Consider the following 26,895-nt stretch of genomic DNA (forward strand, 5'->3'; position numbering starts at 1 on the left):
CTGAGAGCCTGTGGGAAATGAGAGCCAGGGGCGGCTGGCCTGCGCCGCGCCCGGCTCGGACAGTCAGGAGCTTGCACACATCAGTGGGCGCTGCCTCTGTTGCCAATGAAGCCCTGGGGGAGGGGTGCAACCTACTTAATCTTCCCTGCCAAACGCACAACCCCCCGTGCCGCAGACATGGACGCAGGACGGAGGAGCTGCAGCCTCATTTTCCCCAACGCGTCCAAATTCCTCGCCGTGGGCTTCAGCCTAGTGGTACAGCGCGACAGGCACGGAGGAGGAAGTCCCCACCGGTCTCTTCCGCTGTGGACGTGGAGGCCACGCGCCCACAGCGCCTGGGAACAAGGCCGCAGAGAGCCACGCACGTAGGAGCAAGGGAGATGGGGGGGAGGAGAGGGGAAAGGAAAGAGGGAGGGAAGGAGGAAGGAGGGAGGGAAGGAGGGAGGGAAGGAGGGAAGGAAGGAGGGAAGGAAGAGAGGGAGAGAGGGAGGGGAGAGGGAGAGGGAGGAAAGAGGGAGGGAGGGAAGGAAGGAGGGAAGGAAGGGAGGAGGGAAGGAAGGAAGGAGAGAGAGAGGGAGGGGAGAGGGAGAGGGAGGAAAGAGGGAGGGAGGGAGGGAAGGAGGGAAGGAAGGAAGGAGAGAGAGAGGGAGGAGAGAGTGAGGGAAGGAGGGAGGGAGGGAAGGAGGGAAGGAAGGAGGGAGGGAAGGAAGGAAGGAAGGAGGGAGGAAAAGAAGGAAGGAAGGAGGAAGGGAAGGAAAGAAGAAAGGAAGGAGAGAGAGAGAGGGAGGAAAGGAGGGAGGGAGGGAGGGAAGTCAAGGCCACACGCATTCAGGAGCCCCCGGGCTTCGGGAGTCTAGAGCAGCTGGGGAGGGCGGTCGCTGCAGGGTGAGGGCTGTGTCCCTGGCCTGACAGGGCAGCCGGACCCTGGCACACCTGTCAGCAAAAGCTCACAGTGACCGCAGTGGCCCCGCGGGCCCCTCTGGCTGGGACTCTGGGCTCGCTCCTGGACAGGGGCTTCCCACTGCGGCCGCGGCTGCCCCTCCTCCTGTGACTCCAGCCCCTCCAGCCCGGAGGGGTTTGGGCCTGGACCTCTGAGCAGCATGGCCCTGGAGTGTCACAGGGAGTTCTGGTGCCCCCTCCTGCAGGAGCCGGAGCTGCAGGGGTCCTGGGGGTCAGAGTCCCCTGGAGTCAGAGTCCCAGGGGTCAGAGTCCTCTGGGGGGCTGAGGGCCTCTCCCTCCCTGCCCCCCAACTGCCTGGGCCTGGGGCGGACTCGCTGCTGCCACCCAGAGGCTGCAGGAGGAAATGCAGCCCCAGGCAGGGCCTCCTCCGGCCTGCCCCAGCAGAAGGAAGGGTGGCCACCCTGGGTTCCAGGACGGGCCCCAGGGCCGGCCCAGGCCGCGCCATTGGCACTCCGGGCTCCAGGGCCATGCCCTGGTCCCAGCACCACTGGCCCTGAGCCAGTGGGGAGGGCAAGCTTCTCAGGTGGAGCCTGTGCTGGAGCCTGGGGGTCTCAGGGAGCAGCCCCACCCCCCGTTTCCTGTGCCTGGGGGGATGCTGAGGGCTGATGGGGACAGGAGACCCCTAGGATGGACGTGGAAGCCGCCACATGCCGCTGGGGAAGCCAACGCCGGGGAAGCAGCCACCGGCAGGCAGGAGGCCGGGCCAGGGCTGAGGGCCGGGGTCAGAGCCCAGGGGCTCCGGGCCCCACCCCGCCCTTTCCGGTGAGGCCCCCACCCCGCATGAAGACCGGGCTGCACGGCCGGCGGGCCTCTGTCCCACACCGCCGTGCTGAGTGGGGATGAACCCCCGTCCTTCCTCCCTTTGAAGGGACCGGGCGCCCTTTCTGCCACCATTACAATCAAAGTCCCGGCCTTGCACGTCTGGAGCTCACAGGAGGAAAAAGAAGGACAATCTTCCCGGAAGACAGAGGAGGGTGTGCGCACAGGGCCGGGCGGGCCGGACGCGTCGGGCGGCCCCGAGCCCTGCGCCTTTCCTGTGCTGCTCACATTCTCCTCCGGCGACTTTCATTCTCCCACTGCGGCTTCGCGGGCCCAGACCCGGCTTCCTCCGCGGCGAGATCAAAAGGGCCCTGCCAGGCCTGCTCGCCCTCCTCCCCGGCGGACTTCCTGACATCTGCTCTGGCTCCACAAAGCCACCAGCAGAAGGAGAGCTATCTATCGGGGTGCTGTGTGAGTCACAGCCGCTCTCCGGGGGGCGCTGCTCGGCCCGTGCCTGGGGGTGACAGGTTAGTTGCAGAACCCAGCACCCCGCGCCCCAGCGGCTGCAAAGAGCCTGACAGAGACGCAGCGCGGGGCGTACGCTCCCTCGTCAGGCCCAAGACACCTGGCGGTGATGGTGCTGCCCGAGGGTGCGTAGAGTTCACACACACACACACGCCCTGGACCAAGGCAGCGTGCCTGCTTTCCTCACAGGGCAGAACTTCTGTGAACTTTACTGTCTGCACGGCATGCGCAGCTCTGCGCAGCTGGCTGGAAGGCTCCGGCACTGGGAGCCCCCCACTGCCTCACGAGTGTATAAGGAAATACTGGCCGGTGTACGGCTAGCGCTCTGGGGTGGTCATGACAGCCACTGGTATTCCAGGGCCACACCGTCCCCAGATTGCTCCGGACGCGCTGCACAGCTGAGTCAGAGCGTGAGCGTGCTCCCCTCCCCCCCCCCCCCCCCGCTGCGTTCCCCAGCGGTCAGGGCTCACAGGCCTGCGGAAAGCCACCGGCTTGTCAACCACAGCCAAGCCCTGCCAGCGGCAGGCAGGGAGTCCACATTTCCAGAGAGGCAGCCCAAGCCCCGCCCGCCCCAGGGGCTCTGGACCACCCCCCCCCCCGCTGTGCAGGCCCATCCACTCTGCAAGGGCGTGCGGGGCACAGGCTGCGCGGGTGCTGGCCACCGACGCCCTGAAGGTAACCCCAAAGTACGCAGGCCGGAGTGAGGACGGTCCTCAGAAACCGATGGTGGTGTCCTACAGGGGTCTTAACACGGGGCCTGACACGGCCTGATGTGGGGCCTGACATGGCCTGACACGGGGCCTGACATGAGACCTGACATGGCCTGACACGGGACCTGACATGGCCTGACACGGGGCCTGACACGGGACCTGACACCGCCTGATGTGGGGCCTGACACGGGACCTGACACGGGACCTGACATGGCCTGACACGGGACCTGACATGGGGCCTGACATGAGACCTGACACAGCCTGACACAGGACCTGACATGGCCTGACACGGGACCTGACACGGGACCTGACACAGGGACCCCACCTGGCTGGGCCTGGGAGAAGTATCACTCAGCGCCGGGTCACTGCCAGATGGCTCCATCAGAGGCCCGGGGCCCGTGGAGGCCGGGCGGGGGTCTGGAGAATCTGGGTGCTTCTCCTCAGCCTTGGGAAGTGGAGCCGTGTCCCAGCTGAGCCAAGCTGTGTTGGGCAGGGCCTCTCCGTCTGGAAAGAGCCGGCGCTGAGCAAAGCCGGCCACAGTGGCTGCAGAGTCGGAGCAGCCGAACGCAGAGGCTGTGGGGTGACATTCGGAAGTCGTAACTGGAGTCTCACCTGCCCCAGACCCTGCCCTCAGCCTCTTCCTGGCTTGGGCATTTGGTAATTTACAAGGTAATTAAAGACTTGCAAGGATTTCTGCCCGTCAGTTTAGGAAAAGTCTATAATTTGCTCTAATTGGCCCAGAACATTGGCAGTGCCCTCGCTAGACCTCATTTGGAAGCAGACTGCCCGCTGGCACCTCATAAAACATCCAAATGTGCTTCGCACCTGGCACTGGCACTGGTTCAGCGAGGTCGGAATTTGTCAGGCCCAAGGTAGAACCGTCTGCGAGCGGCCCAAGTTGGAGCTTGCCTGGTCCTGGCACCTCAGACCGAGACAATCAGTAGAACTTCCAGAGTGGGGCTCCTGGAAGTGCATCCGTTTACCAGAGGTCTGCTAACGTGCCTGCCAGCAAAATAATGCAGCAAAAGAACCCATCCCCCGTCCCTCCCCTCCTCCCCCGCCCCAGCCTGCCCCTCTCAACCCCTTCCCGAAGCAGTTTTGGCTTTTAGGCATGCGGCCAAACACTGCCCTGGCGACAGGCTAAGGAGAGCCAGCTTCACCCGCACACCGAGAGGAGGGCTCTGGGCGTCGTCCCTGGCCATCTCCCCTAGTGCACAGACACGCGGGGTTTGAAGCCCTCCCGTCGCCCACAGCCAGGTGACCGCCAGGCTTCCTCTCCAAGTGCCTGGTGAGGAGCGTGTCGCCCTTTCAAAGTCTCCCAAAGAGAGTCTTTCATATGCAAGAGCAAAGCAACTGATCTGAAACTTCTATTAATAATGTAAAAGGCCTGTGTGACACCCAGAGTCTGCTAGAAAAGTGCCAAGGAAGCAGCGGAGACTCCGCCGTGGCGCTGAGCACCGCGGCGCAGCTGTGGGGAGATGCGGGCCCGCGGGCTGGGCGCGTGTTGGGTCTGTGCACTTTTGTGTCTCATGGCCCCTTCTTGCTCTGGGTCTGCTCTTCAGGGAGGCCAGGGGCAGAGGAGGGCTTCATGAAGGGCACCCTGGAGGACACCGCCCGCAGGCCAGCTCTCCGGTCTGCATCACCTGCTGTAGGGCTGGCACAGGGATTGCTTCTAGGAGCAAAAACAGCATTCACCAAACCTACCAGCCAACAAAACCGGACGCCAGCCGATGCCACGGGACAGGCCTTGGGGTGCGGTGCTCCGCCTCTGCCCTGTGTGTTCGGGGCGCCCAGGAGGAGACAGGGGCGTGCTCCTAAACACCAGTGTCCCTGCCGAGTCCTGCGCTTCTGGGGCGCGGCCAGCCCTGGGGCTCCACGGGTGGGGCTGTGAGTTGAGGGGGGCCTGGAGCTGGAGGCCAGGCCGGGCAGGGGCTCTGAGCCAGGGCCCCAGGCAGAAGCCTGTCACTTTGTGGCCATGTCTGCGGCATCTCGCGCAGGAAACACCTTCCGATGGCCGATCTCGCGCCCGCCTGGGAAGAGCCGTGCCCCCAAAGCCAGGCTCGCCGAGCCAGAGCTAAGCGGTGCGATTAGGGGATCAGACGGGCGGCTTTGTGCGGGATGCCAAGATGGCTTTGTTAAACGATGAAACTCGCTTTGATAAGGTGCCTGGAGGTGCCATCGGAGACTCTCTGAACCTCCCCTCCCCTCCCCTGAGCTGACTGAACTATTTGTGCACAATCTATTTCACGTCCGTGGGGTGTCACATCGCTCTGAGATCTTGAGTGGTTGGACGAGCAGTTGAGGGCCTCTGGATGCTGTCGGGAGGGGGTTGGGGTGGGTCTTGTCCTGAGAGGTGCACACGGAACGCACTCCTCCACTAAGGGGTCTCAGAGTGGCGTGCTGTGGCCCTGTGTAGCGCAGGCCCTCCCTCTACCTGCGGCGGCGGCTGGACAGATTGCCATGCAGATGCAGATGCGGCACCTTTGTCATCTCTGAGTTCCAAGCAGAGACCTCTGCTGAACTCTGGAAACAGGTGGCAAAGAGCGCCGGGCAGAGCGAGCCATCAGCGGGGCGGGGCGGGCCTCGCGTCCCCGCCAGGAGGTGGGCTGTGCGCTCTGCCTGCCGCAGCGTCTCTTTTCTTTACGCTGTCATTGTGACGTGGAGCCTGGCTGACGCTGGAGGTCCTGCACCCGAGGCCTCCGGCAGGGAGCCAGCCCCTCCGTCCCTGCGGGACTCCCCGCGGCCCCTCCCTGGCCCGAGCACTCCAGCCCCAGCCCCTGCTGAGACCCTCAGGCCAGCCCTGCACCCCACGCTGCGTGGGTCTTCCTGAGGCACAGCTGCTGGGCCAGGGCTTCCTGTACCCTAGAGGTGGCCAGCGCCCCAGGACGGGAGACTGGACAGGCTGGGGGGTGGGGCTCTGTGCAGGCCCCAGCACAAGCTCAGGGCCGCAGAGCAGTGGAGGGAGGCGGTCAGGCCCGTCCCTGGTGTGGGGGGAGGGGGGGTCTGGGAGAGGCCAGGGGTCAGCCATCAGTGGGAGAGGGCACAGCTTTAGTCTAGAAAGGGCAACCAGCACCTTGGGGGTCATTGCTCCCGACTGCTGACCCCCCCACGTCTGAGCTGAGCCCTGGAGCTGTTATGACATAAACACACCTGTGTGAAAGTAGCCCAGCCCACAGCAGCCAGTCCATCCTGCTCACAAAACCCAACCTGTCCCGCAGCCAGGCTGGCACAGCCAAAACGTGGGGCCAGCTCCCCCCACCAGCCCAGCCCTGAGGAGGAGCACCAGCCCCTGGCTGTACCTCCACTCAGGCCAGAGGGGGGGTCCTGGCGCTCCCAGGGAGATGAAGTCCTTTCCAGTCCTGTGTCTGCTCCCCAGTCCATCCCACGGATCGTTTTCCTTGGGGCATTTCCCCCGTTCTGCATGGCATCTTGGCCATGGTTACAGAGCCCCCTGGGGAACTCACAGGATCTTCTCTCCGCAGGTGCTGGGGGTGGGGGAAAGGACAGGGGTGCGGGCGGCAGAGCCAGGATCGGGGGACACGGTGTGGGGACAGAGCCTGCACCCAGACCTGCACGGGCTGGCAGAGGAGAGGGCATCCAGGCAGCCCCAACCCGCACAGCCAGCCCTGCCCTGAGAGCCCTTCACTCACAGGGAGCCCCCAGCAAAGAGAGAAAGGCGGGGCCCGACAGGCTTCCTTAGGAAGCAGTTGCCTCCGCCTCCATTGCCAGAGGCCAGCTCTGGTGGCATCCGCGGGGGGACGCAGGGGACCCCCGCCCCGCACGCTCCAGCAGCTGACCCCAGCTTCCACCTCCTCCCCCGGGGCGCCCTGCACCTCTGACCCAGCCAGGGCGGTGCTCCGGCCACGGCCTCCCCTGCCTCCCAGGGGCTCTGCCCGGTTCGCGCCCGCCGGGGCAGTGGGCCGTGGCCTGGCTGAGGGGCAGGAGAGAGGCTGGGATGAGAAGCTGCGGCTTCAAAGCGCAGCAGCCAGAGGGGCTGCCTGGCTGCGGCTCCCTCCAGAGAGACCAGAAGGAACCGGCTGCTGACCCCAAAGCCACAGCCCAGGAAAACCTCGCCTGCGGTCCTGGGCCCTTGGTTCTCGCTCTCGGCCACCGCACTGGGGGCTCTGGGCCCGGTGGAGGTGAACATGCTTTCACGAGGGCCTGCCACGCGCCGAGACCAGCCACGCGTACCAGGGATGGCAGTGTGGGCCTGAACCACGTGTCCAGCTGGACACAGATTTATTCCTTGGAACGCAAAAATGCAGAAGGGCCAGAATCATGTTGGTCAACCCAAGCTCAAGGATTTCAGAAGCACGGCACCGGGTCACGATCGTGGACTTTGGTGTTGGGAGGGCTTTTGTGTGCGTGTGCATGTGTGTGCGTATATGTGTGTGTGTGCGCATGTGTGTGACCCCCCTCAGTGCTGCGATCCCCCTTCCTGCCGGGTGAAAGTGTCGTGTCCACGCAGGCCATTCTGCCCCTGCAGCTCCAGGCCTCAGTCCTGGGCTGCGGGAGTCTCTCCTCGCCCTGACCTCAGCTCAGCAGCACGAATCCTGGAGCCAGCACCATGTATGAGGCTCGGCAGCCCGGGGCGGGGGGCGGGGGGTGGGGGGCGGGGGGCGGGCAGAGGAAAGTCCCCTGGCCACATCTCCCTAAACTTCCCTTTGATGAAGTTTTTCCCAACATTTCCTCCACGCCGGGGTTCCGGACGACAAGTTTCAGCAAAAAACGCAGCGCCTTGTCTTGTTTCTCATTTGGCTGGAGGAGAGGAAAGCGTCCCCCGGGACGCACAAAGGAGCCGTCTCCCAGCAGACACGATTACCAGCAGGAGGAGATGAAACGAATTCCAGAGAAACTGCGGTTCTCGGGTTCCTGTCAGCCCACAAGACCGGACTGGCCTCGCCAGCACCCCGCTTCCTCCATCCCCACCCCGCCACAGCGCCCACCCATCCTGCTCGGCGTGAGTGGGGGGCAGACGCCGTGCCACACGCCCCTCCCCAGCGTGGCCTTCCTCCCTCCCTCCTCCTGGGGGGGGTGCTCTCAGCAGGATGCCGCGGTGTCTGCCGGGGGCCGTGGCTTACTGCCCGGGCAGTGGCTCCTCCCTGGCCTTGTAGAGTCACAAGTCACAATCACCTTCCTCCCCAGCCCCGCACAGTGGACCGGCACCCCGCCACCGGCCAGTCCACCACGTACCTCCAAGGAAAGCACCCTGGACAAAGCCAGAGAGGAAACGCCATGGCTCCCGTGGCTTCCTGCTCATGCAGTGCCCAGAGTAGCCAGGCCAGGGGCTGGGCCGGGCCGCGGGAGGGGGGCTGGGCCGGGCCGCGGGAGGGGGGCTGGGCCGGGCACCGGGCCCCCTGGCCGGATGAGAGGCGGGCAGCGGTGAGGTCTGCAGTGCTGCTGACCGGGACTACTTCCAGTGGTCCATTTTACATCTCACGCATTTCACTGCAACCCAAAAACAGAACGTGACGTGCAACTCTCCAGCCATGGGAAGGAGCTGAGCCCCACAGAAAGCCGGTGACCCAGCCAGAGACATCACTGCTGTCGGCCGCAGGTGGCCCAGACCCTCCGGGGAAGTGGGACTAGACTCATGGACCATCACTGTGGCCATCAACACAAAGGGACAGACGTCTCTAAGCCATAATTTTGTCTTGAGGCAGGGAGGCCCAAATGCTGGAGAGAAGGCGGAATTCCCCAGCCACACCTTCCTGGCAGACATTCTGAGTGGACGGCTCATGAACAGCACCAAACAGAAATGGTCAGCCGGTGGGCTGTGGCCAGAGCTCGCCTGTGTGTGTTTACAGTCCTGGGCAGACAAAATGCACCAGGACTAAAAGAAGAGCCCCAGCCAGACATGCCATGGCAAGGGGCCTAGCAGACAGGGCCATGCCCGCAGCACAATGGTCCGGCCACGTGGGGGCTTATGTGGTGGCCAGCGGACCTGTGTAATCTCATGAGTCCCAGTATCACAGGACAGGCCATGGTGACCCTGAGATGGACTGTCCTAACTACTAAGGGAAGGTTCAACACCAACCTCCCCCTCCTGACAGAAAGTCCAACTCAGCTAGCACTGGAAAAATAACTGTGACTGGCTCCCGACCAGCCCTGCCCAGAGCATCGGGTACCCACACAGCCCCACCCATCTGCAAGCCCCACCCACACAGCCCCACCCACCTGCAAGCCCCACCCACATAGCCCTGCCCACCTGCAAGCCGCACCCAGACAGCCCCTTCCCACCCAAGTTTGAGTTCTACCTGGTTTCACCTGCATTGGGCAATCAGCGGGCAGATCAATCGCCTGCAGAAGTTGGCCGAGTGGCTGAGGAGGTTGAGCTTCTGGGCATGAATAATAGGATAATACCAAACAAAAATGTCCTCTGTCCTCAACTGCACCTCTCTCTCAAGAAGGCCACACCTAGATTCCTCTCCCAGCCAAATCAGAAGCGCCTACCGAAGGTAGAAAGAAGAGAGATTGGAAAAGGGGACCAGCAGACCCCTGGGGATAAAAAGGTGGGGGGAAAGGTCTGCACTCTGGTGGGGCGAGGGGGGACCTGAAACTGATTCTGTCCAAGTCTGCGGTAACAGAGTCTCACACACTAAAGCCAGGCACTAGTGGCTCAGCTGAGGCTGAGATGAGGAGGATTGAGGTTTGAGGCCAGCTCGAGCAGACACATTTTTCCAGACCCCTTCTCGCTGGAGAGGGCTGGACGCAGCGGTGAGTGCCTGCCGTCCAGGCTGCAAGGGGAGGCCCAGAAGAAGCAGCTGGACGCCTTGGCGCGCACCCAGGGAGGGTACGAGCACTTCACACGCGTGCTGAGGAGGAGCAAAGGCAGTCAGCCTGTGAACCTTGCGCCGTGGGCTCCCAGGCCTGGCTGAGGCCACACAGAGCCCTGTGGGCTGGGAGGAGCCCGTGGGAGATCAGCAGCCTCCCCGGGATGGCGCGGGGAGTGCGCGGGACAGGGAGAGCTGCGGGGAGGTCAGGCGAGCACCGCCCGGCCACCATTCTCACTGGCCGTCCGGGTTCTGGGCACAGCCACAGGCATGCGCGGTCCCGCGGTCACCGCGTCACCTCTGACCTCTACTCACCTCTGACCTCTACTATCACCGCCCCCCCCGCAGGGCGCCCCACCTCCAGTCAGCCAGCAGAGCAGACCCAGGCCCCGCAGGCCGCACACAGGCTCAGCTCAGACGGCCGGGGCTGCCGCAACAGGCACCCATGGCTGAGTCACCAGGAGAATCAGGCCACAGGTGTGCAAATTCACTCATGTTTCACTGATTCTCACATGAGTAAAATTGGAGTGGGATGTCTTAGCTCCGGATCCGACTCAACAAAAAGTGAGCGCCGATGCTCCTGAGAGCGGAGAAACCTTTCTGTGGTGGACAGTCGTTACCACTGGAGTTAAACAGGACAGAACTCACTTGCAGCTAAACTCACACACACACACACACACACACACACACACACACACACAGATGACGAAGTCCAGTAGCTGGTCAGCTGAACACACACACAGTTCAGATCACCATTGCTGCAGAATAAATAATGACAAGACCGAGCCGTGAAAGACAGACGTCTCTTCATCTTGCCGTCTGCGGGGCTTGTAGCCAGCACCCTCTGGCCTCGGCCCCGCCCGGACCTCGGCTCTGCTCCCTCCCATCATTCCTGCCCAGGCTCCCACGCAGGAGCTCCGCTGCCAGGGGCAGGAATCCACACGCAGTGGGCAGGGTGGGGCAGGCACTCTGGGCCGGGACAGCGTGGGGCGGGGCTGAAGGAGGCCACGCCCCTCCCTGCATGCCAGGCTCAGCCGGGTTTCTGTGTCGGCTGTGAGCAGGGGTCTGAGGAACCTCCACAGGTGGGGGCAGTCCAGTCGCCCCGGGACCTCGGATGGCCAACTGCCCCCGAGCCCCTGTCTTACCAAGCGCTTTGCAACCCCTTGGCTGTCACAAATGCCGCCGTACCCAGCGGGCGCGTGCTAAACACCGTGTGCGGCGGCTGGCAGCACTAGGCCGTCCCCGCCCCCTGCCCCCGCCGCGCCCTGAGCCACCGAGCTGTGGCTCTCCTGGCGCTGAGGCCTTGGCCACGGAGGCTCCTCGCTGGGCCCAGGCTCGCCAGTGAGCTCTTAAGATCGACGGAGCACTGACAGCCTAGACCCCCACGCGATGCGGCAACAGAGAGGAGGCACGGGGACCGGGGACCCCAGAAAACACCTGTGTGCCCACGCCTGAGCGCGGGCTCCCGGTTTCCAGGCTGAGGAACACAGCGGTGTGCCGCTGGAAGCCCTGCGCGTCTGGTTGGGTGCTATTCGGTTCAAATGCGATGATCAAAGCCGCCTGCCAGGCCTGTCTCCCCAGACGCGCCATCCCCAGCAGGCAGCACCCACGCCACCACCCAGGGACCCCGGCCACTTCGGTGCTTCAGGACCCTGACGCACGCCGTTGCTTTCCTCACCCGCATCAACCGAATTTCAACGGCCAGAGATGAGTCACGCGCTTCACCCCGGACCCATCACCTTGGCCCAAGAGACAGGGGCTGCGGCTGGTCTGACTCACAAGTCCACTGTGCGGCCAGGGACCCGGGAGGCTGGGAGGGAAGTTCCCCCCAGAACTGGAAGACGGGAAGTGGAGGGAACGCATGAAAGGGGCGGCCTGCTGGGAACCCAGACCGCCACGGCCTTACAGAAGGTCTGCTCTGTGTTCATTGGGACACCATCTGCAGATACACACTCCCGAGAGACCCCGTCACGCGCCAGGGCCGGCAGGCTGGGGACAGAGTTTGTCACACACACCGGGGCCGGCAGCTCTCAACAGCACTGTGGGACATGACTCATGCGACTTCTGCCTGAGTGCGTGGACCGCATGGCAGACTCAAATACGTTCGGCGGACTCACCCGGTGGAAGGGTCAAGGCCTGGAAAGGACCAAGTCCAAGTTTCCTCCCTTTTCAAGAATAAAACAGAAACCCAAACAAACCCTGGCACGAGAGGAGCGAGGCCCGGGCTGCCTTCTGCTGCGCTCAGCAGACTCCAGGGGCCACGCGGGTGTGCCACGGCCTTTTCTGTCCCCCTCCACACAGGTGTGCCACAGCCTTTTCTGTCCCCCTCCACGCAGGTGTGCCACGGCCTTTTCTGTCCCCCTCCACGTGGGTGTGCCACAGCCTTTTCTGTCCCCCTCCACACAGGTGTGCCACGGTCTTTTCTGTCCCCCTCCACACAGGTGTGCCCACGGCCTTTTCTGTCCCCTTCTATGCCCTGCACCTGCCCAGCACAGAACACCGCATCTGACACACGGCCCGGCAGAGGTGAGCTCACACTGACTGTAAGGAGGGGAATGACACAGAAAGACAGATGCACAGCGAAGGCAGCATGAAGGTGAGGCAGACAGTGGCAACGGGGCCGCAAGGCAAGGTCACCACAGCCAGCAAGCTCTGGATGGAGAGAAGACTTCATCCCTGACCCCCGAGGGGCGCTGCCCCCCACACCTGGATATGAGACTCGTCCTCTGACTGGTGTAAGAATACGTGTTGCCTATGTTTCCTCCTCCCTCGGTGGTGTTTGGGTACAGCCTGGGGTACTAGTGCTCTCCACTGAACTGGAAGGATTCCCAGCAGTGAACACGGCTGAAAGCAGAGGCTGTCCAAACTGTCCATCCTCCACCAGCTCCGTAAATCTTTCTGCCAATTTTGTAGGTTGGCGGCATTCAACCTCTTGGTGATGGGAAGCCGGGGCAGCTGTGCGGCGGTTCCCAGGCAGCCGAGCACCCTGGAGAGAGCCGCCACGCACGGGCGGGGTGGGTGGCCGGGACCGCCCTGCCCTGCCCACCAGCCACTCGGGGCCACACAAGGCCACAGGCAGCGGGCAGGGATTCAGAATGTGTGGTCACACTGGAAGGAGCCCGGTGCGTGCTCTTTCCGGGGCCTTCTGCGGATGCAGACAGCTGCTCCTCACAGCCACGGGCGCTCTTGCTGGGAAAAGCAGCCCGCTCCGGACAGGCTGCCCATCTGGGGCATTTCGGGAGAGGCTGGGTAGAGGCTGTTTCTGTGGATGATTCAAACACTCGGGGCTCCGGGCCTGCATTAGTCATAAGGAATGGGGCACTGGGAGGGTGGGTGGGCACTGGGCGTGGACCCCGGCCAGCCTGCCTGGTCTGGGCGTCTGTCTGGGAGGCAGGAGGGCAGATTCCGCTGACTCGGGGGGAAGCTGCCAGAGCCGGCCGCCACGCCCGCCCACAGTCCCGCACCTACCGTGGTTTGGAGTACGCCCGACTCGGGTGTGAAGTAGGAAGTGAGGGGCAGAGGTGCTCACGCGCCGGGAAAATCCCGGGCAGGCCTTGCCCCGCAGGGTGTCCACCCTCAGAACCCAAGGCCACCACGGAAGCAGAAAGGAAAAGCAAGCGGGTCTTCTGTCTCAGCTTCCGCAGGTCCCAGGCCGCCATCCAGCCCCCGAGCCGGGGATGCCACACGTGTGTCCCCTCCCCTCCTTCCGCCTTCAGTGGCCAGGAGTGCAGAGTCTGCCTGGACCGCAGGGTTCCTCAGCAAGGCTCGACCGGCAGCAAGGGAGCCACGGGGCCCCGCAGAGGGGACAGCCGAGCTGCATCAGCTTCTGGGGCCGCGCGCACCCTGACGTGGGCGCTGATCTAACCGCGGGGAACCAGGCGCTGGACTGCGGCCTGTGGTTTAAGGGAGGTCTCCGGGGTCCCAGACGCAGGTCCCTGTGCCTGTGGGGCACACACTGACCCCGGACTGCCTGCCAGGCAGGGCACCGCTGGAACCAACCGCAGGAGAAGGGTTCAGAGGTGGACGCATGTGTAGGCAGAGACAGATGCGTAGACGTGTGCACAGACGATTGACAAATGACATGATGGACAGACAGGAAGACGTGCAGATGAGAGACAGAAAGGAGGATAGATAGATAATAGGATGGCAAGGAGGTGGCTAGAGGAGGGACTGATCTGTAGACAGACAGGCAGCTGGTAGGTGTGCAGCGCTGAGGCGGACGGGGCTGGCGTGCGTGAGCCACGGCACGCACCCTGCCCCACGCAGAGCAGTCTGCGGCTGGAGCCGGGCGGGAGGTCTTTAGAGCAGCACGTCAGGCTTCTCTGGAAGTCTGCTTTCTCTCTCTCCAGGCTCCTCTCCACCCTGGCAGGGCGCAGCCCACGCAGGACTGTGTCGTAAGCAGCCTTCCCCACATCAGAGACGGGACGCACGCTGCCGGGCCCCCGCGCTGAGTTCCGGTGGCGGAGCTACGCTTCTGGGACCCGTGGATCATGCTTCCACAGCAGCACCGTGACCCCCAACCCTGAGTAGGGGGCAGGGAGGTAGAGGCCCACGGCCACCACCACCAAGCAGGCCTCACCGGTGCCTGGTGCTCCAGAACAACCAGAACTTTCTTGCAGCCCCTTGGTGGAGCCTGCCGGCTTCACCCAGCGCAGGCGGGCGGGTCTCTGTGAGCGGAGAAGTTTCCACGGAAGGAGGGCACCCTGGGTTTGCGGGATGGGGGCAGGAGGGAGGGCAGCGGGCCCTGTATTTGCCAGACTCTCCCCACCACCACCACAGAGCCAGGCGGGAGGAGAAGCATACAGGGCGTCTTTGCAGACGCACTCCGGCTCGGAGTGCCGGGGTGTCCGGGGCTGAACTTCACCAACTTCTCCCCGCCAAGGGGGATGGAAGGAAAAGGGCTGCTGCACCCAGGAGAAGAGTCTCGGTCACACCCCGGGGGATGGTGGACCAGTGCTGGCGTGCCCCGAGCAGCCTGGAGGAGCTCTGATCCTGTCTGGACACACTTTGCTGTGTGTTCTTGAGTACACGTCACTACCTTTCTGTTCATCTTACATCACCACCGGAAACCTGTCCGGCCAGACGGCACTGTGGCGGCGTGACACCCGTGCACCCTGCATTCTGAGCCCAGCCCCCAGACTGGATGAACAGCCAGCCTGCACACGGAGCTGGGGCTCGCCCAGCGTGCTGCGCGCAGCACACCCAATGCCAGAGCTCCCGCCTGGGCCGCTCTGCGGGGAACCGTGGTGGAGGACGGGTCTGAAGCTAGACTGCCTCAGAGATGGAGAGAGACGCTGGTATGCCAAAGAAATAAGTAAGAGGGGTGATTGGGGACAATCAAAGTTAGTGCCCAGTAACACGGATCCACTAAAATACCAACACAAAGTGGAGCGCGGGCGAGGTACCCCTGACATCACAGCAACCAGGCGCGGGCGAGGTACCCCTGACATCACAGCAACCTGGGAGGCCGAGGTCTGAGGCTCCCGTCCCCAGGGAAGCGCGGACTCCAGCCCAGGCCTCGCAGCCCTGCCTGGGCAGCGTGGGCTTGGTGACAGACCCTCAGTGGTGTCCCTCGACCTCCTATGGTGGCGTCAGAACCTTCTGGACCTACCCCTGGCACGCCGCCCAGGCAGGGGACTGAGGCTGGAGGGGACGCTGGTCTGCCAGGCCCGGCCTCCTCCACCCTGCATGTGGGAGGGAGGTGCGCGAGGCCACGCTCACGTTGGGCCGGGCGTCCAGGCTGACCCGCCGAGCTGCAGCCCGGCCTGGACCTGGACCTGCCTCCTGCCTTCCCCGGCCGGTGGAGAAGCCAGCAGAGTCCTGGCCAATTGAGGGCCCCCATGGCTCCCACAGCAATTAGGCTCCCCAGAGGCCGCCATGTACATATAATTACGTCTGCTTCCCACACGGGGACACGAGGTCTGACCAGTGTGCCCTCCCCACCTGACCAGTGTGCCCTCCCCACCTGACCAGAGTGCCCTCCCCACCTGACCAGTGTGCCCTCCCCACCTCTGACCAGTGTGCCCTCCCCAGCTCCCCTGGGACCACCCTGGGGTCAGGGCCTGATGTCCTGTATCTGTCGGGCCACGCTGGCCATGGGAACAGGAGTGGACGGGCAGCTCCAGACCTATGCTTTTGTGAGAAGATGGACGCTCTGGGTTTCATGTGAAATAAGGGGATGTTTTAAGGTTAGAAGCAAACTCACGCTTCTCTAAAACGCTGCACAGAGCAAATGGTGGCGTGGACTTGGCCTCCCCTACCCGAGGTCGGGCGGGCGGCGCGTGCCTGACCCGGCACTCGGAGTCAGAGGCGGGACGCTGGGTTTGCAGCCAGACTGGACTCCACGGCCAGACCACATCCTAGACCATCACACAGAGTGTGTGTCCGTGGGTGCTGTGCAGAGATGCCCTTCTGACGTTCCAGTAGCTTCTCAGCATGCTGTACGTGTGGGGAACACAGAACATTCCCCCTCCCCACCTGGTCAATGCGGTGACCGTCAGCACCTCTCGGAGCGCCCAGCACCTCTCCATCCACATTGGCCTGCTGTGAGGGATGGGGGGGGGGGCCAGAGCTCCGGCCAGGGCCGCCCCGTGGTGGGAGGGCAGCTCTTAAAACCCACCTGAGGACTCTCCCTCCCACGGCTCCTCTGCTCCCTGCCCAGCTTCCAGAGGCCAAGCCCAGGCCGGAACCCTGGTCCACCGGATACACCGTGCTAGCTCGCCCAGCCCGTGGAAGCTTGGGAGGCCCCGCAGTGGGGTCCTCCGAGAGATGACAGGCGTGGCTTTCTGCTCTCGGAAGAAAAAGCATGCACCTGGCTGCTGTGCTGCTGCTCGGGGCCGGGGTAGGGCTGCTTCCTAGCACGCAGGGCCGCAGGGCGGGAGGCTGGCCGGCCCCGGCCCGGCCACCGGAGCTGGCCCCTCACAACTCTCCCCTCTGCTCTTTTTGGCCCATGCATTACAGCACGCGCTTGGAATCTGAGGTCCCTGCGGCCTTCCGGCGCCCACAGGACATCAAAGGCCTTGGCAAAGAGTTTCTCCTCTGAAACCTGAAGCTGTCAGTGACCTTCTCTTATGTGGTGACTGAGCCACTCCCTGGGGTCTGAGGACACCACACACACATACACACACACACACACGCACACACACACAGCTGCCACACCACCGAGGAACAGGTGTCTCCCGAGGTGCTTCATTGCAACCCCACAGCGCTGGGGTGGCGGCCTTTGCTGTGCTGGTGAATGAGAGGCTTGGACCCCTGTCCATTGGGGCTCAGCCAGAGGGACAAGACCCACAATCAGACAGACGTGAACAGCTTCCTCTAGGAACTGGCTTCTGGTGGATGGGGCGCGGGGCCGGCCGTGGGTCCCCAAGGGAGGGGGCTCTTGGCAGGAGATACTACCAAGTGGCCAAGTCTTTCTTACTCCACAAAACTCAGCTCTGGTCTTGGGGTGTCGCCAGCTACTAGAGGATGCCACAGCCCCGTGGACCGTCCCCTCCCCTCTGCTTCCTGTCGGTCCAGTGTCTGTCGGCTGGGCACCGACGCTGTGTGACTCAGTGTCTACAGAGCCGGCCCGGCCGATGACCCGTGCCAGCCTCGCGCATGCGGGGCTGTCCAGCGGCTCTTCCCTGTGCTCCGGGTGTCTCCACTCCCAGCTCCATTTCAGGTGACAGCCCAAGCTTGCCAGGCAGGTCCTGGCCTGCTCCGCCCCAGCAAACCCAGCGAACCTCCAGTCCGGGAATACCTGGCATGACCCTATCACCAGCATCTCATCCCGCAGGGGGCCAGCCTTCCTGGCTCCCACACCTCTGCCTCCCTGTTGGGCGTTAAGGAAGGTGATAGAGAGCTCGCTGCAGGGTCGGGGGCATTCCACGGGCTGCCTGACCCCACGCACCCTAGGTTCCGGTCTGGGCATGGGGTCACAGCTGGGCTGACTTGATGAGGTGGGGCGGGGGTGGGCGCTGTACGCTGGTGGCTCTCCGGGCCTGGCGTGTGCAGGGAAAGTCCCGCTGCAACCCTGCCTCCGACTCCTGCCCTCCCGTCCATCCTCCAGACAGAAGTGTCAGACCCCTCCACCACGGGGCTCCTGGAGCGGACACTGGTCAGGGGCATCGCTGGTCTCTCCCCGTAGACTGGGAAGACACATGAGGAACAGATTGCTCGCCTGCTGCAGGAAGCCCCAAGTCAAGACAGCCCCAGGAAGACGCTCCGGCCGCATCAGCTCCCGGTGGCTCCGAGCTTCTCTCCACTTGTGGCTGCACCTCACGTGTCTCCCCGTGTGGCCTTCTCTTCTTTCCGTCTCCACCTTCACTCTCTCTCCTGTGACACGCCTGGCCGTTCAGGATCAAGTCCTTCACTCCAAGACCCCTGAGATGCAATGACAATGTTTCATTGTCCCTACAGGTCCCAAGGGTCAGGATGGGGACCCCATTCAGCCCCCGGAGGCCTATGGGGCTGGGCTGGGCTGGGCTGGGAGTCACTCCTTTGCTATCGGGTCTCTGCTTCTGTCTTGTTCATGGGCCCTGTGCAAACCACCCCTCCCCAAGCCACAGGCCCCCCCCCAGTCCTGCCAAGGGACTGACCTGCCCATTCTGTGACGCTTCAACATGAAGTTCTTGGATACAGGAATTAGAGTGGAGTCGTGGCGCAGCGGCCTGCGACCGTGGTTTGAAAGGGGAGCAGGCCTCCTCGGCCCTCTGGGCTGGGAGCTCCGTCGCCCTCAGTTTCTTGCTGGGTGCTGGGCCAGCGTCTCGCCATTGCTCTCCCTGACTTGTTTTTAAATCATCTACTCCAAGACCTTGAGCTCCCCTCCCTGCGGCCCAAACACCATCACTTCCTAGAGCTTCGGCCCAGAAACATGACTTCCCGAGGCGCTTCCCTGCCCACACCCCTCCCCCACGGCACATGCTTGTCCTGCAGGAGGGGGGGGCCTGCAGGGTGCCCGGCATCGCCGGACATGCTCCTGGTGCACAGCTTTCTGTGCAGCCCTTCCAGGAGGAGACCTTGCCTTTCCAGAGACCAGAAGTACCAGGAATAGAAGCATCTGGATGCTGCCACCCCCCCTGCTGCCACTCCCAGTGGTCAGCGGGTCGGGCGCTTGGTCCCTGCCCCAGCTGCAGGGAAACCCACCCCACTGGGAGGGAGGGACGTGACTACAGCAGAGGATGCAAGGGACGGACACGCATCTCCAGGGAGCTTCGCGGGGCCTCTGTGGGATACACGCAAAGCAGAAGCACGCGCACACACGCTGGCCCAGCCTCCTTTGGCTGGGACGCTGCGATTTCATTCCCCCCGCCCCCTGGTGAAGCACAGGTCTGGAGCTCGGGTCCTCACAGCTGCGCTCCGAGTCCTCCTGTCTCACACCGCGGCTGCCCTCGCTGTGGGCCGGTGCGCGGCGTGGAGTTGGCGATGTCCACGTTCCCCCCACTCCCCGCCCCCGTTTTTAAAACCGAATTTGCGGCTGCCCGAGGGGAAGGAAGCGCTGTGCCTTTAAACAGGGAGGAGCTCCGCAGCCAGCGGCAGTAAAAGGCTAAAGCGGCGGCGGGCGGGGAGAGGGGGTTAATCTAATTTAGTTGGAGGGTGTTGTGTTTTGGAGTGTGGGAATCGAGGCGGGGAGCTGCCGGAAGCAGTGGGGCGCCGTCCATGGCAGCCATCCCCCGGCCCAGCCTTGAAAGAGGATTAAAGCCAGGCTCTGATTTGCAATTCACACCAATGCACCCCGTGGAACTTTTGGTAATATTTCAAGGGAAGTGGCCGTCCATTTTATGAGGGGGGGGGCTTTTCTGTGTATCTCTCTCTCTCTCTCTCATATACAACACACACTTGCCACCAGTATTTTACAACTAGTGTCCTCAGATAGAATTCAAACTAGTGCTCTCTCTACCTCGTGGTGATGTACAAGTGACTAGAGCTTTTTTTATGGAAAAAAAAACCTTAGAGGTTCAAGAGGGGGGTGAAGAGCAGCCCCCCCCCAGGCCAGGAAGTGGACTTCCCACGCAAGTTCATATCAGATACATTTCTGGAGACACGAACTGCAAGATGAGGTCAGGGGAAATAGCAGCTATTCACACCAGAAGGTTAATCCATAAAATGAGCTCGCCCCACATTTAAGGCGGCTTTGGGAAAAAAGGCCCTTGCTTAAACACCAATTGCGATGATGCGGAGGTGAGAGCTCCTGAGATTCTCTGAGTTCTCCAGCCCAGGTCGCCAAACTGTCATGTGCCAAAGGAAGATCACTGAAGTGAGGATGCAGGCAAAAGCTTTCAAGCAGCCGGATGGCCTCGGAACCTTTGATCTTAAAATGTTTCTTTCCCCACGCGCCGCTCCTATCTCCAGAAGTTACTCCGGCAGTGAGCTTGTAACATGGGAAGCTTATGGTTTAATTTCTCTTGATGGCTCAAAGTCTCCGCGCTTTTAAAAAGAGATTGTTGGGGTTTTCTCTCATCCTATCTCAGGAAACTCGGCGTAGGGCTCTATGATTTCCAGAGAATATCACAGAATGAGGGAAGATACAGCTGTGATGGTAGCCATGTCCCAGCAAGGTACTTTATGCTTTTTACTTTGCTAGTTCCAGTGGAATGGAACCTGGCCTCTTTCAACTCCTGCTCAAAAAAGAAAATATCCAGTGCTTACTGAAGATACTGCCTGACTCTTGGAATATTCCGTTTCAAAAGCCTGGTGTTCCCCCTAGTGAACGAACATTCGCAAGAACTTAAAGGTAATGTTTAAGAGTAGTTCTCCTCTCTGTATGCTTACTTGTTAGGTGGTTAGAACCAAAAATATCCCTTGTCCCTGCTTGTTCTATGAAATGGTGTTTAATTATAAACTTTCATTAAAAACCTTTGCTCAAAATTTTAGAGGCCTAACAAGATTTCCATTAATTTAAACATATCACTACTCCCACGACAGCACCACGCTTTCTTTCCTCTCTTTCATCCGTGGTTAAATATGTAAATAAAATGTCTAAAGTCATTCTTCAAAGAAGACAAAAGAAAAAAGAGCTGAGGGGCAAGACAGCCATAAAATTCCTCCCGGTTCTCTATAACACTTGCCAGAGGGGGTCCTGCCTGCCAGTGCTGAGCAGCAGGGGACCGACGCGCTGCCCGGGTCCACACCTCAAATCCCACACACGGGAAAATACAAATAAAATATCTTTTCAGCCAGAGCCATCAAAGGCCCCTTTCATTTGTTAGTTGCAGAGTTATCTTCCAGTGGCTGATCTCTCCGAGCCCTCGTTTTCTGATAATAATGTCTATTTATTGCTGGGCTCCATCTCTGCTAGGCAGAGCCAAGCGCTGCTGAGGACGTGTATTATGGGGGGGGGGGGGGGAGGGCGGGGAAAGCCCTGTGAAGTGGCCATCATAAAATAATGGGCCTGAACAGGGCAGAATTAAAGCAGCACCAGATCAATCCCAAGGAACTTTCTCAGACAGTTGCACCGCTCCCTCTGCATTGGTGCCCCTTTCTCTGGCACCCCGGGGGGGGGGGTAGGGGGAGGTGGGCAGGCCACAAGGGGGGGAGCACAGGCCTTGGTGTGCAGGCCGAGGAGGCCAGGCTGAGGCGGGTAGGCCAAAGTAGGTAGGCCTCGGTGGGCAGGCCACGATGGTCAGGCCGTGGTGGGTAGGCTGCGGTGGGCAGGTCGCAGTGGTCAGGCCGCACACAGTGGACAGGCCGCGGTGCGCAGGCCGCGAGGGCAGGCCGCACGCGGTGGACAGGCCGCGGTGCGCAGGCCGCGAGGGCAGGCCGCACGCAGTGGACAGGCCGCGGTGCGCAGGCCGCGGTGCGCAGGCCGCGAGGGCAGGCCGCGGTGCGCAGGCCGCGGTGCGCAGGCTGCACGCAGTGGACAGGCCGCGGTGCGCAGGCCGCGAGGGCAGGCCGCACGCGGTGGACAGGCCGCGGTGCGCAGGCCGCGAGGGCAGGCCGCACGCGGTGGACAGGCCGCGGTGCGCAGGCCGCGAGGGCAGGCCGCACGCGGTGGACAGGCCGCGGTGCGCAGGCCGCGGTGCGCAGGCCGCGGTGCGCAGGCCGCGGTGGACAGGCCGCGGTGCGCAGGCCGCGGTGCGCAGGCCGCGGTGGTCAGGCCGCACGCGGTGGACAGGCCGCGGTGCGCAGGCCGCGAGGGCAGGCCACACGCGGTGGACAGGCCGCCGAATCTTTTTAGCGTCCAGGTTTCCAAGCAGCCTCCACAACCTAAGAGAAAACCCGAGTGGGAAGGCCCCGCGCACGCGCCCCGACCCAGGGCGGCTCTGACCGCGCGGTGGTCGGGAGGAGGCTCCGGGGGTGGGGGTGCCGGGTAGCCCCCGGATGTCAGGACAAGGAATGAACGAACGAAAGGGAACTCCCACGATTCCAGCGAGGAGACCCCACAGCCTTGTTTCAATTGAAAGAGGAAGTGCGGGTTCGGTCCCGTTCCCAGGAGGCTGCGGGGAAGGGGGGGCCGGAGGGGCGGGGGGGGGGGCGGGAGGGGATGGGAGGGGCGGGAGGGGGGCGCCGGGCGGCTCTCTCCGTCCCGGACCCTCCTGGAAGCGGCTGCTCCGCCCGGCTGGACCCGGGAGCCGCGGGGCGGAGGGCGGGGCCGGGCGCCCGCAGGGAGGGTCGCCCGCTCCAAGCTCTGGCCACGGGTGGGACGGGGCCACGCGCTCGGGCACCGGGGCGCGCGGCCAGGGCAGGAGAGGGGTGCGGGGTCCCGCGACCGCGATCGGGGACCCGCCGTTGGGGACGTGCGCCCCGCTCCCGCGCCGGGGCGGCGGCCACGACTTCCCCGCGGCTCCCGGGGGGGGGGGGTGTCAGAGGCCCGGGGAGCCCTCCTCCCCCCGCAGAGACCCCGGGGAGCCCCCAGCCCCGGGCTCCCGGCCCCTCCTCGCCTTTGAAACCCGGCGCCCGCCCCGCCCCGGGCCGCCCACCCCGCGCCCCGCCGCGCCCGGCCGCGGGTTTACGAGCGCAGGGACCGCTTCACGGCCACGGCCATCAAACGCAAGTCCCCTGGGGGGCGTCCCCGCCCGGCCGCCGGGAAGTGGGAGAGCGCGCCCCGCTCCGCCTGCACCCCGCGCCCCGCCCGCGCCCGCACCCCGCTCCGCCCGGACCCCCGCCCCGCCCGCGCCCGCACCCCGCTCCGCCCGGACCCCCGCCCCGCCCGCGCCCGCACCCCGCCCCGCTCCCCGTCCGCGCCCCCGCCCCGCCCGCGCCCGCACCCCGCCCCGCTCCCCGTCCGCGCCCCCGCCCCGCCCGCGCCCGCACCCCGCTCCGCTCCCCGTCCGCGCCCCCGCCCCGCTCCGCCCGGACCCCCAACCCGCCCGCGCCCGCACCCCGCCCCGCACCCCGCGCCCCGCTCCGCCCGGGCCCTCGTCTCCGCTCCTCCGCCCCGCGCCTCCCCCCTGCGCCCCGGCGTCCTCGGGTCCCGGCCGACCCGGCCCCGGAGAGGGGCGCGCGCGGAGGGGCGGCGGGAGGCGGGGCGTCCGGCGCGGGGCGGGGCCTGTCTGCGCTCGGCCTCGCCCCCCGCGCCTGTTCCGCGTCTTCTCCTCCCGGGACGCAAACCTCCAGCAGCTGCCGGCGGGGCCCCGCGAGGCCGGCCGGGGAGGGAGGAGCCGCGGCCTCGCCCGCCGCCCGCCGCCGTTCTCGGGACGCGCGGGCCGAGGAGGCCAAAGTTTGTCTCGGCCGTGAGTTGCAGCCCGGGCCGCGCCGGGGCCGCCGCGCTTCCCGGCATTGTTTGCAAACTTTGTTCCCCTCCCCCGCCGGGCCGGGGCCGCGCGGAGAGGCGCGGGGAGCGGGGAGCGGGGCCGGGCCGCGGGGCGCGGGGTCGGGGAGCGGGACCAGGGCGCGGGGCTCGGGACCGGGGCGCGAGGAGCCGGGGCCGCGCGGGGAGCGGGGCCGGGGCGCAGGGAGGAGCGGGGCCGGGGCGCGGGGAGCCCGGGGCCAGGGCGCGGGAGCGGACGGCGCGGGGCCGAGGAGCGGGGAGCGGGGAGCGGGGCCAGGGCGCGGGGAGGAGCGGGGAGCGGGGCCGGGGCGCGGGCGCGGCATGGGCGGGGTCCCGAGCCGGGGCGCGGAGCCGAGAGCCGCAGCAGCCGGGGCGCGGGGCCGGCGGCTCTGAGGGGCGCGGCCCGCCCTCCCGCGGGGGCTCCGGAGCCGGCATGCGGCGCCCCGGGCCCCGCCTGTGGCTGCCGCTGCTGCTGGCGGGGTCGTGCGCCGCCATCGGCTCCCCCGACGCGGGGCGCGCCGCGGACGGCCGCTGCCAGCCCGTGGAGATCCCCATGTGCCGCGAGGTCGGCTACAACAGCACGCGCATGCCCAACCTGCTGGGCCACGAGGACCAGCGCGAGGCGGCCATCCGGCTGCACGAGTTCGCGCCGCTGGTGGAGTTCGGCTGCCACGGGCACCTGCGCTTCTTCCTGTGCTCCCTGTACGCGCCCATGTGCACCGAGCAGGTCTCCGCGCCCATCCCCGCCTGCCGCGTCATGTGCGAGCAGGCCCGGCTCAAGTGCTCGCCCATCATGGAGCAGTTCAACTTCCGGTGGCCCGACTCGCTGGACTGCAGCCGGCTGCCCAACAAGAACGACCCCAACTACCTGTGCATGGAGGCGCCCAGCAACGGCTCCGACGAGCCGGGCCGGGGCGCGGGCCTCTTCCCGCCGCTCCTCCGGCCGCAGCGGCCCCAGGAGCCCCCGCCCAGGGACGGGGGCCCCGGCCGCGCCGGCTGCCCCAACCCGGGCAAGTTCCACCATGTGGAGAAGAGCGCGTCGTGCGCGCCGCTGTGCGCGCCCGGCGTGGACGTGTACTGGAGCCGTGAGGACAAGCGCTTCGCCGTGGTCTGGCTGGCCGTCTGGTCCGTGCTCTGCTTCTTCTCCAGCGCCTTCACCGTGCTCACCTTCCTCATCGACCCCTCCCGCTTCCGGTACCCCGAGCGCCCCATCATCTTCCTCTCCATGTGCTACTGCGTCTACTCCGTCGGGTACATCATCCGCCTCTTCGCGGGCGCCGAGAGCATCGCCTGCGACCGGGACAGCGGGCAGCTGTACGTCATCCAGGAGGGGCTGGAGAGCACCGGCTGCACCCTGGTCTTCCTGGTGCTCTACTACTTCGGCATGGCCAGCTCCCTGTGGTGGGTGGTCCTGGCGCTCACCTGGTTCCTGGCGGCTGGCAAGAAGTGGGGCCACGAGGCCATCGAGGCCCACAGCAGCTACTTCCACCTGGCGGCCTGGGCCATCCCGGCCGTGAAGACCATCCTGATCCTGGTCATGCGGCGGGTGGCCGGGGATGAGCTCACCGGCGTGTGCTACGTGGGCAGCATGGACGTGAACGCCCTCACCGGCTTCGTGCTGGTCCCGCTGGCCTGCTACCTCGTGGTCGGCACCTCCTTCATCCTCTCGGGGTTCGTGGCCTTGTTCCATATTCGCAGGGTGATGAAGACAGGCGGGGAGAACACGGACAAGCTGGAGAAGCTCATGGTGCGGATCGGCGTCTTCTCCCTGCTCTACACCGTGCCGGCCACCTGCGTGATCGCCTGCTACTGCTACGAGAGCCTCAATATGGACTACTGGAAGGCGCTGGCCGTGCAGCACAAGTGCAGGGTGGACAACCAGACCAAGTCGCTGGACTGCGTGCTGGCCGCGTCCATCCCCGCCGTGGAGGTCTTCATGGTGAAGGTGTCCATGCTGCTGGTGGTGGGCATCACCAGCGGGGTGTGGGTCTGGACCTCCAAGACGCTGCAGTCCTGGCGGCACGTGTGCGGCCGCCGGCTGGGCCGGAAGGGCCGCCGGAAGCCCGCCAGCGTGCTCACCGGGGGCAGCGGCGGGATTTACAAAAAAGCCCAGCACCCCCAGAAACCACATCTGGGCAAGTACGAGCTCCCTGCCCAGCCCCCCACCTGTGTGTGAGGGGCTCTGGCCAGGCCCCCACCCTGCCTCTCAGAGGTTTCTTTTTTAAGTAAAAACGTAAATAAGTGCATATATATACATATATGTGTATATATATGTACAAATGTGTAAATGAAAGGTTTTTACCTTGAAATTCAGGATGCACGATCCACTGAATGTAAGAAAGTACTTAAGGCTTCTGTGCTTGGTCTCAGCCAGCCGCCCCTGGAGTAACTCATTTGTGGATTCCTCCCTCCCAAGGAAACTTGTTTAGAGCCTTCTGCAAATATACTCTGGATTGAGTAGGCTTTGCGGCCTATTTACAAAGGAGAGGGCCAGATAACTTCTTTGCAAGCTAAAGAGCCTCCCTGGGCTGGAAAAGTAAGCGGCCCTGGGGAGGGGGCGCCCCCGGAGGCTGTGGGAAGGCCTGCTGCCTCTGTAGACAGAGCCAGAAAGGATCCTGACTCCGCTTCACACTGGGGGGCTGTGGGGTGTCTTGGAAGACTCCACCCTCCTCCCCTCAGGACCCACCCCCCCTCAGCGTTTGTAAATCCAAATGTGCAATATACCCCCCCCTTCCCATGGAAATAAAAAAGAGAGACAAGTATTTTGCTGTCCATAAAGACAACAAAAGAAATCTCCCAACAAAAGGACTCGCCTGGCCTTGAAGCCCTCCCTTCAGGGTTACATTTTGTGGCTTCTAATGGGAACTAAGCTTGTGTTATACACATTTGGGCTGCTCTGTGGCCAGGCCGGGGGAGGGGGAGAGGGGCATTCAAAGTACCCCAGGGCTTATTGACTTTCCATTGTTAAACAAATGAGGCCATGAATAGACCAGAAGCCACAGGGTGAGGGACAAACTTTGTCTAGTGGTTCACCTCTGCCAGCCAGGGCAGCGTCTCCCGCCTCTGTACACTTGTAATATACGATATTTTTCACACTCTACTATTTTATTAAAAAAATAAAAGATGTTCTTTAGTTTGCTGCTAGTGGCTGTGCTGCCTGTGAGATTTTCTCCCCTTCTCGCTCTGAGAAGGAGACAGCAACTTTTCTTCCTCGGCTCTTTAGGCCCGGGTTGGGGTGTGCACTGTGCTGATTTCTGGTCGGCTCTCTCCAAAGCTGCGGAGGGGCAGGTGTGCAGGCGTGCAGCACCATTCAGTCCTGTTTCAGGGCCTCACAGTCACGTGCCGGCACCGGGAGCTGGAGGTATTTTCTGGGGTGCTTGGTAGCCAGATGCCAGGACTTCACGGTGGGCCGCCAGGAGCCTGCCGTAGCAGCAGGGCAGAGCTAATGAAGAGAATCCAGCCAGCCTTGTACAGGTGA

At 64.0% G+C, this 26,895-nt stretch overlaps 1 protein-coding gene across 1 annotated transcript; it reads left to right on the plus strand.

Annotated features, from left to right (window-relative positions):
* Positions 1-23,844: 23,844 nt before the first annotated feature.
* On the plus strand, positions 23,845-26,552 carry Fzd10 (frizzled class receptor 10). Its single transcript, XM_070024783.1, has one exon. The coding sequence runs from the start codon at positions 23,851-23,853 to the stop codon at positions 25,591-25,593; it is 1,743 nt and encodes a 580-aa protein (XP_069880884.1). The 5' UTR covers positions 23,845-23,850; the 3' UTR covers positions 25,594-26,552.
* Positions 26,553-26,895: the final 343 nt, after the last annotated feature.

This window comes from Dipodomys merriami, unplaced genomic scaffold (assembly GCF_024711535.1).
Source record: "Dipodomys merriami isolate MVZ:Mamm:240054 unplaced genomic scaffold, mDipMer1.0.p SCAF_163, whole genome shotgun sequence".
Taxonomy (NCBI): Eukaryota; Metazoa; Chordata; class Mammalia; order Rodentia; family Heteromyidae; genus Dipodomys; species Dipodomys merriami.

Coding starts and splice junctions, on each gene's coding strand:
- Fzd10 (XM_070024783.1), top strand. CDS start 23,851: ATGCGGCGCCCCGGGCCCCGCCTGTGGCTGCCGCTGCTGCTGGCGGGG.